The sequence below is a fragment of the Lipomyces japonicus genome (genome assembly GCF_038497905.1).
Source record: "Lipomyces japonicus strain CBS 7319 unplaced genomic scaffold V1514scaffold_9, whole genome shotgun sequence".
NCBI classification, from domain to species: Eukaryota; Fungi; Ascomycota; class Lipomycetes; order Lipomycetales; family Lipomycetaceae; genus Lipomyces; species Lipomyces japonicus.
In genome coordinates, this window is record NW_027117821.1 from 250,650 (window position 1) to 262,814 (window position 12,165).

The 12,165-nt window shown below is 40.5% G+C and overlaps 5 protein-coding genes across 5 annotated transcripts; 2 read left to right on the top strand and 3 right to left on the bottom strand.

The window, feature by feature from the left end:
• Window positions 1-300: 300 nt before the first annotated feature.
• V1514DRAFT_346682 (kinase-like domain-containing protein) lies at window positions 301-1,771 on the bottom strand (the record flags this gene model as incomplete). Its single annotated transcript, XM_066929277.1, has 5 exons — window positions 301-445; window positions 506-731; window positions 791-1,247; window positions 1,326-1,530; window positions 1,623-1,771. 5 exons carry the CDS (start codon window positions 1,769-1,771, stop codon window positions 301-303), a joined length of 1,182 nt encoding a protein of 393 aa, XP_066784714.1.
• Window positions 1,772-2,200: 429 nt separating this feature from the next.
• Window positions 2,201-4,922, top strand: V1514DRAFT_327490 (uncharacterized protein). The gene is made up of 6 exons (XM_066926992.1): window positions 2,201-2,315; window positions 2,438-2,464; window positions 2,528-3,001; window positions 3,080-3,214; window positions 3,275-3,794; window positions 3,853-4,922. Exons 1-6 carry the CDS (start codon window positions 2,256-2,258, stop codon window positions 4,716-4,718), a joined length of 2,082 nt encoding a protein of 693 aa, XP_066784715.1. The 5' UTR covers window positions 2,201-2,255; the 3' UTR covers window positions 4,719-4,922.
• A 108-nt stretch (window positions 4,923-5,030) lies between these two features.
• On the top strand, window positions 5,031-7,560 carry V1514DRAFT_362346 (P-loop containing nucleoside triphosphate hydrolase protein). Its single transcript, XM_066929735.1, has 2 exons — window positions 5,031-6,167; window positions 6,225-7,560. Exons 1-2 carry the CDS (start codon window positions 5,113-5,115, stop codon window positions 7,387-7,389), a joined length of 2,220 nt encoding a protein of 739 aa, XP_066784716.1. The 5' UTR covers window positions 5,031-5,112; the 3' UTR covers window positions 7,390-7,560.
• Window positions 7,561-7,847: 287 nt separating this feature from the next.
• On the bottom strand, window positions 7,848-9,611 carry V1514DRAFT_277578 (P-loop containing nucleoside triphosphate hydrolase protein; the record flags this gene model as incomplete). The annotated part of the gene is made up of 8 exons (XM_066924964.1): window positions 7,848-8,411; window positions 8,475-8,513; window positions 8,584-8,720; window positions 8,812-8,843; window positions 8,909-9,075; window positions 9,171-9,403; window positions 9,481-9,488; window positions 9,553-9,611. 8 exons carry the CDS (start codon window positions 9,609-9,611, stop codon window positions 7,848-7,850), a joined length of 1,239 nt encoding a protein of 412 aa, XP_066784717.1.
• A 581-nt stretch (window positions 9,612-10,192) lies between these two features.
• Window positions 10,193-12,082, bottom strand: V1514DRAFT_327500 (Glucanosyltransferase-domain-containing protein). The gene is made up of 2 exons (XM_066926993.1): window positions 11,706-12,082; window positions 10,193-11,641 (listed from the first exon to the last, which is right to left on the bottom strand). Exons 1-2 carry the CDS (start codon window positions 11,925-11,927, stop codon window positions 10,460-10,462), a joined length of 1,404 nt encoding a protein of 467 aa, XP_066784718.1. The 5' UTR covers window positions 11,928-12,082; the 3' UTR covers window positions 10,193-10,459.
• Between the last annotated feature and the right edge of the window lie 83 nt (window positions 12,083-12,165).

The following is a 12,165-nucleotide window of genomic DNA, read 5'->3' on the forward strand; positions in this document are numbered from 1 at the left end:
GAAGTGCGGAACCCGTTCGGCGCTGGGCTCGGGGGGCGGTTAGGCGCTGGCCCGGGCGCGAGTGCGAGTGCGTGACCAAGGTTTTTGAGCTCACGAGGACGGTCACGGCGCACTGACTTGACTGAACCCTGCATATTGTAGTCTCGGCGCCGAATAATATTACGTGTTCTAGAAAAAAGTCACTCGCACGGTCTAATTGTTTTCGGCGTTTGCGAATTGGGATGGGGTGGGGTGGGGTGGTAACCATAGTTAGGCACACTCATTCACGTAATTTATATAATTCTAGCGTCATTACATATCTTATTCACGTAGCTTCTTCCGCAGTGGCAGTGAATCGTCTGGCAACCCGCTGCGCTTGGTCCCGGGCAATGATGCCGTCTTGATGTCGTTGTCCTCGCTCGAAATGCGGCGGTTTGGATATTCAAACTTTTGACTTTCAAACACACTTCAAACCATCATGATTAGAGTTCAATGCTTCTAAAAAAAAATCATGCCAATGACTTACTTGCGTGAGGCCTTCGGTGCCTCGTTAAAGTACGGGTGTTGCAATGCTTGTTCGGCTGTCAACCGTTTTAACGGGTTGTATTCCAGCATGCCCTGCAAGAGCTGAAACCCGCGCGGGTTGCTGGCCCCAATCGAATGGTACCAGTTTTTGAGCACGTTTGGATAATACTTGAACTGCGCCAGCGAGGGGTATTCCGGATGTTGTGTTAGCTGCGGCCATCTCTCTTCTAATCATTACGTTTTGTTAGACTACACTCCCAAAAATTTGCCCATGAGCAATACATACTGCTTGGAGTGCCCATGATCTCAATGATTTTTAACATTTGGTTCCGTTGAAACGGTATCGTTTTCTTGCTATCCATCTTGGCTTCCTCGCCCTTGAATATCGGCCGCAGTGCAAGCAGCTCGGCAAAGATGCACCCCACCGCCCACATGTCAATGGCAGGAGTGTAGTGACGAGCTCCGAGTAGCAATTCCGGTGCCCGGTACCATATGGTTACCACAACTTTATCTCCGGTATATAACGGTTGCAATGGCTTGTAGAATAATCGGGCCAGTCCCAAATCTCCAATCTTAACGATTCCGTCTGACGTGACCATGATGTTGGCCGGTTTCAAATCCCGGTGCAAAACCCAGTTTTGCTGCAGGCAGTACACTCCGTTGATGAGTTGCCACAGGATTGATTTGACCATACTTTCAGGTATTGGTCGTCGCTCAGGATGCGAGTGAAAATGAATAATTTGCTGCGCTTCTTATTAGCCTTCCATCTACTCTCCATAACCATCACATGTTCCTGCCTCCTGCCCCTCCACAGTGCTTACCAATAAATCATGCTCGGCAAATTCAAACACCATGTAAATGCATTTATCTTCTAATATGATTTCTCTTAACGTCGTCAAGTTCTCATGTGACAATTCCCTGCACAGTGCAATTTCCCTGCATGCTGATTGCGAGATGCCAGTGTAATGTGTGACTTCTCCTTCCTTATCCGCCTTGAATTTTTTTATAGCATATAAATGTGGCTCCCTACTAGATCATTAGGAGCCGTCCAACATCCAAATAAAAAAAAGACAAAAAATCATGTAATAATCTTGATATGCTTCTTGCGGTTGCTTTACCCTATTCTTGACCGTGCCTTGTAAACTCGTCCATACGTGCCGGCTGCGATATAACCAATGATTTCATACTTGTCGAGTACTTTCTGCCTTGCCCTATCTTTACGGATTTTATATCCACCTAATGGTGACCGGCTCAACAGCGGCGGCATATAAAAAAAAAATTTATAAGCCAACTGAACCCGTCGTGAATTAATCCTTGTACATAAATTTTATGACGTATGGAGTGTGCTTATAATTTCGTTAAATGCGCAACCCCTCGACTTTCTCTGGATTTTTCAACATTTTCGCGACTTTATGTATACTTTCGCTTTTGAATTCGGGGGGGTTAAGAATCATGTCCGATTTCTGCATTGTCTTTTAAAATAATTTTCCAAGATAAACAGTACTTATTAAAATTAAATTTATTAATTACTTTTCTGATTCACAAAGCATTAAAATATCTATTAATTAAAACAAAAAGACCATTCAACGATAGCAGATTGCATATGCCATGCGAACTCCACAACTTGTTACCCGGCGTCAACTGCGAGTCGACCCCTCCGAGATTGAAGCGACGGCTTATTCAAATGCTTCCTGGGTCCGATCATTAGCAAACTACGTTGTTTTTAATTATAAGCGGTTTACCAATTTGCAATGGACGGCCCGGAGGTTGTTTCTGATGATCAAGGATTGTCATTTGGTACTGAGCTGAAGGTAAGTCATTGCGTTTTATTTCTTCTGTTTTGGTTAATGGCACTCAAAGTGCTGCACTGCACTGTGTAACTTTTTTGTTGTACCAAAGGAAAGAATAAAGTCTTGACAATTAATTACTGCAGGATGGGTTCAAAGTAACTGAAGCTTGGGTAAGCATGATAGTTTGAAAGTCAATAGAAAATTCAGTTAAACTAAATGCAACCCCACTACAGGTCGGTAACGGAATCAGATGGCTTGAAGATATTCAAGCTTTCTATCGCGAGCGTGCATTGGCTGAGAAAGAGTATTCAATGAAATTATTATCGATCACGAAAAAATATTTTGACAAGAAAGCGAAAAAGAGTATCAGTCTCAGTGTTGGTGACACGCCCCAGGTGACTCCCGGATCACTAGAATCAGCCAGTTTGGTGACCTGGACGGAAATTTTGACACAGACAGAGAACATTGCCAATGAAAGGGACAGGCTTTCAGACGAGTTAACGTTGCAAGTGGCTGATCAATTACGTGGCTTGCAGAACAGATACGAAGACTTTAGGAAAAGACACGTGGCGTTTGATGATCAATTGATTGAGGAACGAGACGAAGTGTATAGTGAGCTAAAGAAATCAAAACAGACTTACGATGCTTCTTGTCAGGTTGTCGAAAATTCACGTCAAAAGGTTGAGAAATCATATGACAGCAGCAAGGTAAAGTTGTGCTAATTCTTATGCCACCAAACATGCAAAACGGAATGACTAATTTGGTTTTTCCATTTTGAAATTTAGAACAAAGCAAACAAAAATTATGAGCTTCATCAATTGGATATGAATAATGCGAAAAATTCATATCTTATTGCCATCAATGTGACAAACAGATTAAAGGATAAATATTATTTTCAAGATATTCCATCCTTACTTGATGTGAGTATCAATTTTTTTTTTTTTTTAATTTTAAATGTGCTTACGGGAATTTTTTTCAAGTCCATGCAAGATCTCAACGAAGCTCGCGTTCGTAAGTTAAATTCGCTATGGTCCCAAGCTTCCTCTCTCGAGCAAGCATGTATTCAACGATGTAAGGAGCATTTAGATGCCGCATCTGGTGCCATTGTTCAAAACAATCCTGGTCTTGACTCTGCCATGTTTATGAGGCATAACGCCATCGCCGATTGGGCTCCGCCACAAGATTTTTACTATGAGCCAAGTCCTATTTGGCATGATGATGATGAAATGATTGTCGATGAACCAGCAAAAGTATATTTGCGCAATATGACTGCCAAATCACGACGAGGCATTTTAGAATTAAGATCAAAAGTAGAACAAAAGCAGCAAGACATGGAAACATTATATTTATTACGAGAACAAGTCATTAAAGACCCTGCTAAGGGTAATTTTGATGAAGTATTTAGCAAATTACTTACAGCTCAAATAGACGCCACGATTGCGGATAGTAAACGAGTAGGATTGGAAGTAGAAGTCGAAACGGTTGAGCTTGTGGTTGGAGGTAGGCAAATTTTTTTTTTGTTTGCAAAAGCAAAACACTAGCTGACACATGTGTTCAGATATCGTGAAAGGCACGAAACCTCATAATTTTAAAACGGTATCATTTAAGATTCCAACCACATGTGAATTTTGTAATGATGTTATGTTTGGCTTAACCCGTCACGGCGTAAAATGTCAGGCCTGTGGTTATGCCTGTCATACGAAATGCGAGATGAAAGCTCCTGCTACATGTGCCGGCAAGAAAGTTTCTAAAAAAAAAAAGAAAAAGGATAAATCGGCTGATGGTAATAGTTTTCATAATGGTGGCGATGAAAGTGATGACGGCGGTGATTTATTTTCACGATCAAGTACGCTTGCTTCTCACACTTCATCCGTGTTAGACTCGTTTTCCCGATTTGGAAGACATCGTGGTAAAACTACATCATCCAAATCATCAGGAACAGCAACGGACCCGTACGCGTTGCCAAGCTCTCACGCAAGGGAGCAAGAAGCTCATGCCAAATACGATTACTCGCCGAATGGTGAAGGCGAAATTGCGCTATCGGTTGGTGATGAGTTGCAAGTTTTGGAACCACATGATGGTACCGGTTGGGTGCTTGTTAGGGACGGATTGGCGGAAGGACTGGTCCCGTTCAGTTATATCGAACTTGTGCCTGATCTTACACGGACAGATTCCATTGCATCATCGACATCGACTGGCACAAAAAAGAAAGGACCAGCTGTGGCGCCAAAGAGAGGTGCCAAGAAACTAAATTACATGATTGCCCTGTATGATTATGCAGCACGATCTGATGCGGAGCTTACGATTCACGAAGGAGACAAGATTCTTTTAACTGGTGGCAGTACCGGGGAAGGATGGACTGAAGGCCAAATTAATGGCGTGATTGGAAGTTTCCCAACAGATTATGCTCGTTTGGCTGATTAAATTATTATTGATTATGAATTTTTTTTTTTTTTTTTTGAAGTGGGGATTGATTGAAAAATATCTTGGATAAGGCGGTGGCGGGAGTAATGTTTTGAAAGAAAAGAATTGTTGCACTACAGGTTTATATACTTGAACTCTTGTATGTATGTATGTATGTATATATATATTGTTTATTAGATATGAATAAATTGCATTTTTTAAAACATATTTTGTACCTGATATTTTTTTGTATTGCGGTCATTCAATCGAAGGGGCGACAAAAAAGAAAGGGAAGAAGGGGCCCGAAAATTCTAATTTATTTTGACGTACTGCCATTTTTTTTCCCCTCCAAAATCAATTAACTCATCACAAAAATTTTTATTCTTATTTTATTTTATTTTATTTTTTTTTTACAATGTCAGCCAAGAGAAACAATGGCTGGGGCAAGCAAGCCAATTCACATGATGATGATGATGATGATGATGATTGGAGCCAGCCAGCTGAAAATTTATGGGACAATGATGATAATACCAATTCTTGGGACAATGATGATAATGAAGTCACGTCTTCGTTGGCTCAATTATCTGTAAAACCCAAGTCATCATCACGATCTGAAAACGTTCAGACCGAAAGTTCATCTAGATCAAATCCATTGGCATCGAGAATTAAAAAAAAGCAAGGCAATTCTGCCGGATGGCACCCGGATGATGATAATGATGATAACGATGGTTCATGGAATCAACAATCCACCAAGAATGGCAACTCTGCAGGATGGCATCCGGATGATGATAAAGAATCTGCGGATGTGGTACCTGAAGTTCAAAGCAACGATGTCAATTCTTCAGGATGGAATCCGGACGATGACAACAATGATGGCGAATCGCATGAAGAACAAGCGCATGAAGAACAAGGCGCAGATGCGGAAACTGAAACTCAAGAAAATGAAGAACATTCTGCTGAATTGAACCCGGACGGTGATAACAACGACGACTCATGGAATGATGAACAACCTGCAGAGTCCACCACTAAAGCTCAAGGCAATAACGACAATTCTTCTGGATGGAACGCGGATAATAATGACGATTCATGGGATCTGGAACAACCCGCAGATTCGAACGAATACTCACGTGAACGTCAGTATTCATCACGCAGTTCAAGTAACAGGGGAAGCCGGAAAAATTCCAACGGAATCGCACAAGAATCAGGAAACGGTTTTGAGGAAAGAAACACAAAATACGTTCCCCGACCGAAACAACCTGCCCCGCCATCGTCATGGGATGATCCAGTTGACGTAAAACCTGCCAATGAATCAACCGAGAAGGAAGAAAATGGCGAATCGGAAGATTTAAAAGAAACCGATGGAATTTCATTACTTCAATCCGAGTTTGATGTTAAGGTGAAGCTTGCTGATCTTCAGGCAGATCCTGATTCTCCTTTATATTCAATCAACAAATTTGAAGACTTGGGATTGTAAGGTTTTTTCTTTGGATTTTAAATTTTTTTTTTTCTAACAAGTTTTCATTATAGAACAGAACAATTACTTAAAGGAATTTATTCATTGAAATTTCAAAAGCCATCAAAGATTCAAGAGCGCGCATTGCCACTTCTTGTTAACGATCCACCAAGAAACATGATCGGCCAGTCACAATCAGGTACCGGAAAAACGGCAGCGTTCGTTCTAACTATGCTTTCCCGGGTTGATGAGTCTAATCCGTCCGTGCAATGCCTCTGCCTTGCTCCCGCAAGAGAATTGGCTCGTCAAATCATGTCCGTGGTTAGAGAGATGGGCAAGTTTACAAACGTGACGACTGCGTATGCTATTCCCGGTGAACGAGTCTCTCGTGGGCAGAGATTGAATGCACAAATTGTCGTCGGAACTCCAGGAACCGTCATGGACATGATTCAAAGACGCCAATTGTCACTTGCCAACATCAAAGTGTTCGTTCTCGACGAGGCAGATCAAATGATCGAGGGTCAAGGTCTTGGTGATACCTGCATTCGAATTCGAAACGCGTTGCCGGAAACTAGCCAGCTTGTATTATTCAGTGCCACTTTCCCAGACGAAGTATCGGAGTACGCCAGAAGCGTGATTCCAAATGCCAACGAGATCAGGTTAAAGACCGAGGAATTGAATATTAAAGCTATCAGGCAATTATACATGGATTGTGATAACGAGGCTCAGAAGTACGATATTTTGGTCGGCCTTTATCATTTGATCACCGTTGGATCATCCATCATTTTTGTCAGAACTCGTGAGACCGCAGACAAGGTCCAGGCAAGAATGGTTGCCGATGGTCACCGTGTCGCTGTCCTGCACGGTGGATTTTTAGGTGAGGACAGAGATCGCATCATTGAAGATTTCCGCGCTGGCCGGGTTAAGGTTTTAATCACGACAAACGTGCTCGCTCGTGGTATCGATATTGCCTCGGTTTCCATGGTGATTAACTACGACGTGCCTTCTACCGAAACTGGTGAAGCCGATCCAGAGACTTACCTGCACAGAATCGGTCGTACTGGTCGTTTCGGTCGTGTCGGAGTATCGATCACGTTTGTTCACGATCAGAGAAGTTGGTCGTTATTGAACGATATTATTCAGTATTATGGCGTAAACATGATCAAGGTTCCGACCGATGATTGGGATGAAATTGAAGACGTGTTGAAGAAGTCATTGAAAGGGATTAAGTTAAATTAGCAAACGGAAAACCAGGTTAATTAACTTGTCATTTTTTTTTTCAACCTCATTATGTCATTTTTTTTTTTTTTGTAGCACAATAGTTTTGCTTTTTATTTATCACTTGTATATGTAAAAATATTTTATGCTCAAAGAATATATAACTAATTATATATAATTTTTACATTTTAAGTACGCCAAAAAAAATTATGCGGGAACTTGAATAATTTTTTTTTTTTAAAAAAATGCGTCATATTTATATAGCTCATCTAGAAATTAGCTTTGATTTTGAGTTCTGTTGCCCTGAACAATGTGCTTTAATTATAAAGTTCTCTATTTTTTTTTTTAATTTTTTGATGCCGTCCGTTTCTAAAATATTTTATGGATATTATGAACCCATAGATAACGATGGACTCAAATACTAAAGTAGAGCAGTCGGAGGAAACATGGCCAAAGAAAAAAAATAGAAGAAACCTTGCTTAATGCCCAATTTTAAAACACAGAATATCGTTCTTTCCTTCCGAAACCACATCAGCTTTGGCAACTCTGATACCACCTAATCCTTCCACAAACGCGATCGGAATATCACCCATGATCCTTCTAACAACGTCCCCAACCTGAGTACCTCGCTTAACCAACACGCAATCCTTGAAAACTGCATCATCAGTATTTGAATTGGTAAAATTATGAATATTTCGAACTGAAAATACTGGAATCAATTGTAACGTCTTGGCAGCTGCTTGCAAAGCCTTAATCACGCCGGTACCGGGCCATCGATAAAACAACGAATCCCGAAGATTTTCCACCTTGGCTGATAATCGTTCATCCATCTGTTTTAAATTATACAATTCTCGTTCATCGTCTTCTCTCGTAATCACATCCGAACCTCCATCTTCATAATGCACGAATCCTTGCTTGACAAGTTTGCGAATAAATACTTCAGAAATCGCGGAAGTTAGCACGATTTGATCTTTAAACGGATACGTATGATTAATCCGATATATGCATCGATCAGAATCAGGATGGTCAATCTTGTTTAATGCCTAAATCAAGTAAGTTATTAAAAAAAACGTGCTCTCGATTTTCATCATGTAATCAAAATTTACCAATATGGTTGGAAATTTAACATCAACAAACGAACCGACCTAAATAAAAATTAATTATAACTTATTCTTACATGCAAAAAATAAATAAATAAATAAGTAAAAAACTTACAACTCGTTCTATTGTAGCATTATTCCAATTTTCAAGTGGCTCAGTAAGTTTTATTCTATCCAAGCATCGTTGAACCACTGTAGCAGTGCTGCCATATCCACTAAATTGGTTTTGCAATGTATCGACCGCGGTTGACTCTATAATTATTTCACCACGTCAAAAGTGGGCAAAAAGGTAAACAAAAGATATATACGGCATGACTCCAAAACTTTTTAGATTATACCGTACTTGTTGATACATGTCGTCTTTTTATCGATCCCCTTTTTTTTTTTGGACGTTAGCTTAAACCTGCATATTGATTTTTGGACTAATTGCATAATCGTACCATTTGATTTTTAAATTACCTTCAATCCATCTCATGATCTCTCCTCGCAACCATTCAACGTCATGCAAAGAATCATACCCTGCAGTGGCCTTGCCCTCCGCGTCCGTACTGCCACTCACATCCACCACGTGAATAAGCGCGTCCGCATGTCGCAAGTCGTCCAAAAACTAATAACCGCTCAAAAAAATTAATACTCAATACCCTTCATTCATCCTTTGTTGCCTGATTATTGATGATGAAGTAAAAAAAAAAGGTACCATACCTTGTTTCCTAATCCTCGACCTTCATGTGCTCCAGGTACTAATCCAGCCACATCCAACAACATCACCGGCACGTATCTCTTGCCAGCTTTGCAACTTCCATAATTTGGTCGACATAATTCTTGCTTTGAAAATCGGGCACATGCGCAGTCGATTTGCAAATATCCTGTTGCCTTGTTGGGATCAATCGTCGTAAACGGGAACGCGCCTGTCTTGGCCGTCGCGTCGGTTAAGCCTTTTTTTTTTTTTAAACAAAGTTCAGTTTAGTTAAAAAAAAAAAACCAGATCAATCAGAAATATTAAAATACGAACTATTTAACCTAATTTTATTAAATTGTTAGTTTATTAAGATCACTATACATAATTTGAGCAAAAAAACCTTACATGGTGGACTTGCCACTGCTGGGCTTGCCGACCAATCCAATTAAAGGATCACGGCCCATAATTTTGTGCTTTTGTTTTCCAGAAAATCTAATATACTTCGAGATCAAATTCGTGACTTCATACTATAATTAAATGACGATAAATAGCCAACTAATTCAATGGAAAAAAAAAAAAGAAACCCGCAAGCTCAACTTGGATATAAACGCAGTTTCGGACATAAGATACGAGATCCCGGAGCCTCACGAAATGTCCAACTATAAAGTTATTGTTTTCAAATGATCCGGTAAACAACTTCAATCGTACGTGAGCTACGGTCATTATTACATGTTCTGACTTGAAATAAGACTCTGGATTATGTATTGACAGCTTTCTAAAAAAGCTGGCCAAGAGCACGTTCCAAACAAAGCAATCATCAATGTGGGCCATATTATATTAGTTACAAGGAACGTTAATTACACTGAAGCATCATCACATTGCGCAATTAAGAACGATACAACGCTGAAATATGAAGTGGACCAAAAAAAAATTAAGACATTTTCTTGACACATAACTACAAAGCACTATACAAAGAAATATACGTATTCGTACTAAGAAAAAATGTTTAGTGATGACATACACCGATTACAAGTGATAAACCGTATTCATATATGAACAACTCAAGGTATATTAAAAAAGTAAGCTATATAACTAGTAGAAAAAATTTAAAAACAAGGCCAATCCCCTTAATAACAAGTGATATACCATTGTATACCGTGACAATCATAACATCATGCGAATTAGTTTTAAAAAAAGAAAACAGGAATAATATATAGAGACACACATGCAATCTGACAAACCGCGGCTACAAAAATAAAGCCAAAGGCGCAAACAAAAAAAAAAGAAAAAGGAAGAGTCTAAAAAGGCTGATTTACATAGCGACAAGACCACCGATAAAAGAGGCCGTGATAGCAAAAAGAGGAGCGAAGTAAAGGCCAAATTCGGAAACCTCAACATTAAATGCGGCCGAAGCAGAAGACGAAGCAGCAGCCGCAACAACAGTGGAAGAAGCAGACGACAACGACGACGATGATGATAAAGAGCTAGAGCCAGCAGAGGAAGATGAAATACTGGCATCAGTGGAAGTGGCAGCTGATGCAGAGCTAACCTCACTAGGAGTCCACTGATTGGAAGGACCATCAATGCCAAGCGCCGCACCAGCACCATTCACGAGATAAGCAGAAGCCTTTTCGGGCATGGCTGGCAACGTGTTATTGGCCTCCCAGACCCCACTCTCGTAAGCCGGGCAGTTGGATGGCTCGTTGTCGGAATGATAACCACCATCGCCGGTGGGCAGAGAAGTAGAGTTAAACTTGCCCTGCAACGTGTAAAAATCGGTAAGAGGAGTGACAGTGCTAAGATCAGCAGAAATATTAACAAGGCCGTAATCATTGGCTTCCTGAATGTATTCATAGACAAGACCTCCAGAGAAAACCGGTGTCATCTGGGAAGAGTAAATCGCCTTGACCTCTGTGAACGGACGAGGTCGGACAAGGTTGCATCCATACTCAGAGAAAAACAAGGGAATAGAGTAATTGGCAAAATTGGCAACCTTAGTATTATAACCAGACACAAGGTAAGACGATTCACCACACCAGGAATAGTCATTTAGTCCAAAAAACTCAGCCCGCTCGGTTTCATTACCACAATTCAAGTAATGAGCAAGTTGGTATCGATTTTCAGCAACGTCAGCAGCGCAATAGCCCACCGGAATCTGCCGATCCGATTGAGCCTTAACATAAGCCTTCATGTCACGAATGACGGCCTTGACGATCGTGGCCGTATCAGTAGTGTTGACCGAGTTAACAACCTCATTGCCAGCCACGAAACCAAGCACGTTGGTATAATTCTTGAACGCATCAATGGTGGCGAAGTTATGCTGAAGCAAGACTTCATTGTACGAGTAATAAGGATAATCTCGAGAAATTGCATCATTGGCAGTGGCGACATCAAGGATCAAATAAATGCCATTGTCGTCAAGTAACTTCATACATTCGTCATGGTTTTGTGCATTGTCAACATGATAAACGCGAATCGTGTTTAAACCAAGTTCCTGAAAAAAAAAGGTTCCCTTTTAATATATAAAAAAACAATTTTCATTTCGAAAAATGGCTTACCTTAATGTAAGGAACATCGCGACTGCACGTAGTGTAGTTTGCCAATGGATCTGCCGGATTACCCTCTATGTCTGGCGGTTGGTAATCAGCGCCTTTGACGTAAAATCTGTCACCAGATACGGAATCAAAAAAGGCATTTCCCTTGACCTCAAGTGGACTAAGATCAGCCATGACCATAGAGAGCATGAACCCCAATGAAAACACTGTAGCACCGAGCTTCATTTTTATTTCTTTTCTTTCTTTCTTTTAAATCCTAATAAAAGCTGGTAGAAGAGTGATGTGAAAAAGAAAATAACGAGAGATGCAGGAATATATTTATTCGTGGGGCCATTTTTAAGGAGTGAAATGTTTTTAATGTTTTGACCCGGCCCGGCTTCGAGGATGCTATAAACCTTATCCATCCAATCACCAAAGTTGTTCCATCACTTTAACTTACTTACATCTACTAGTACTTAACATC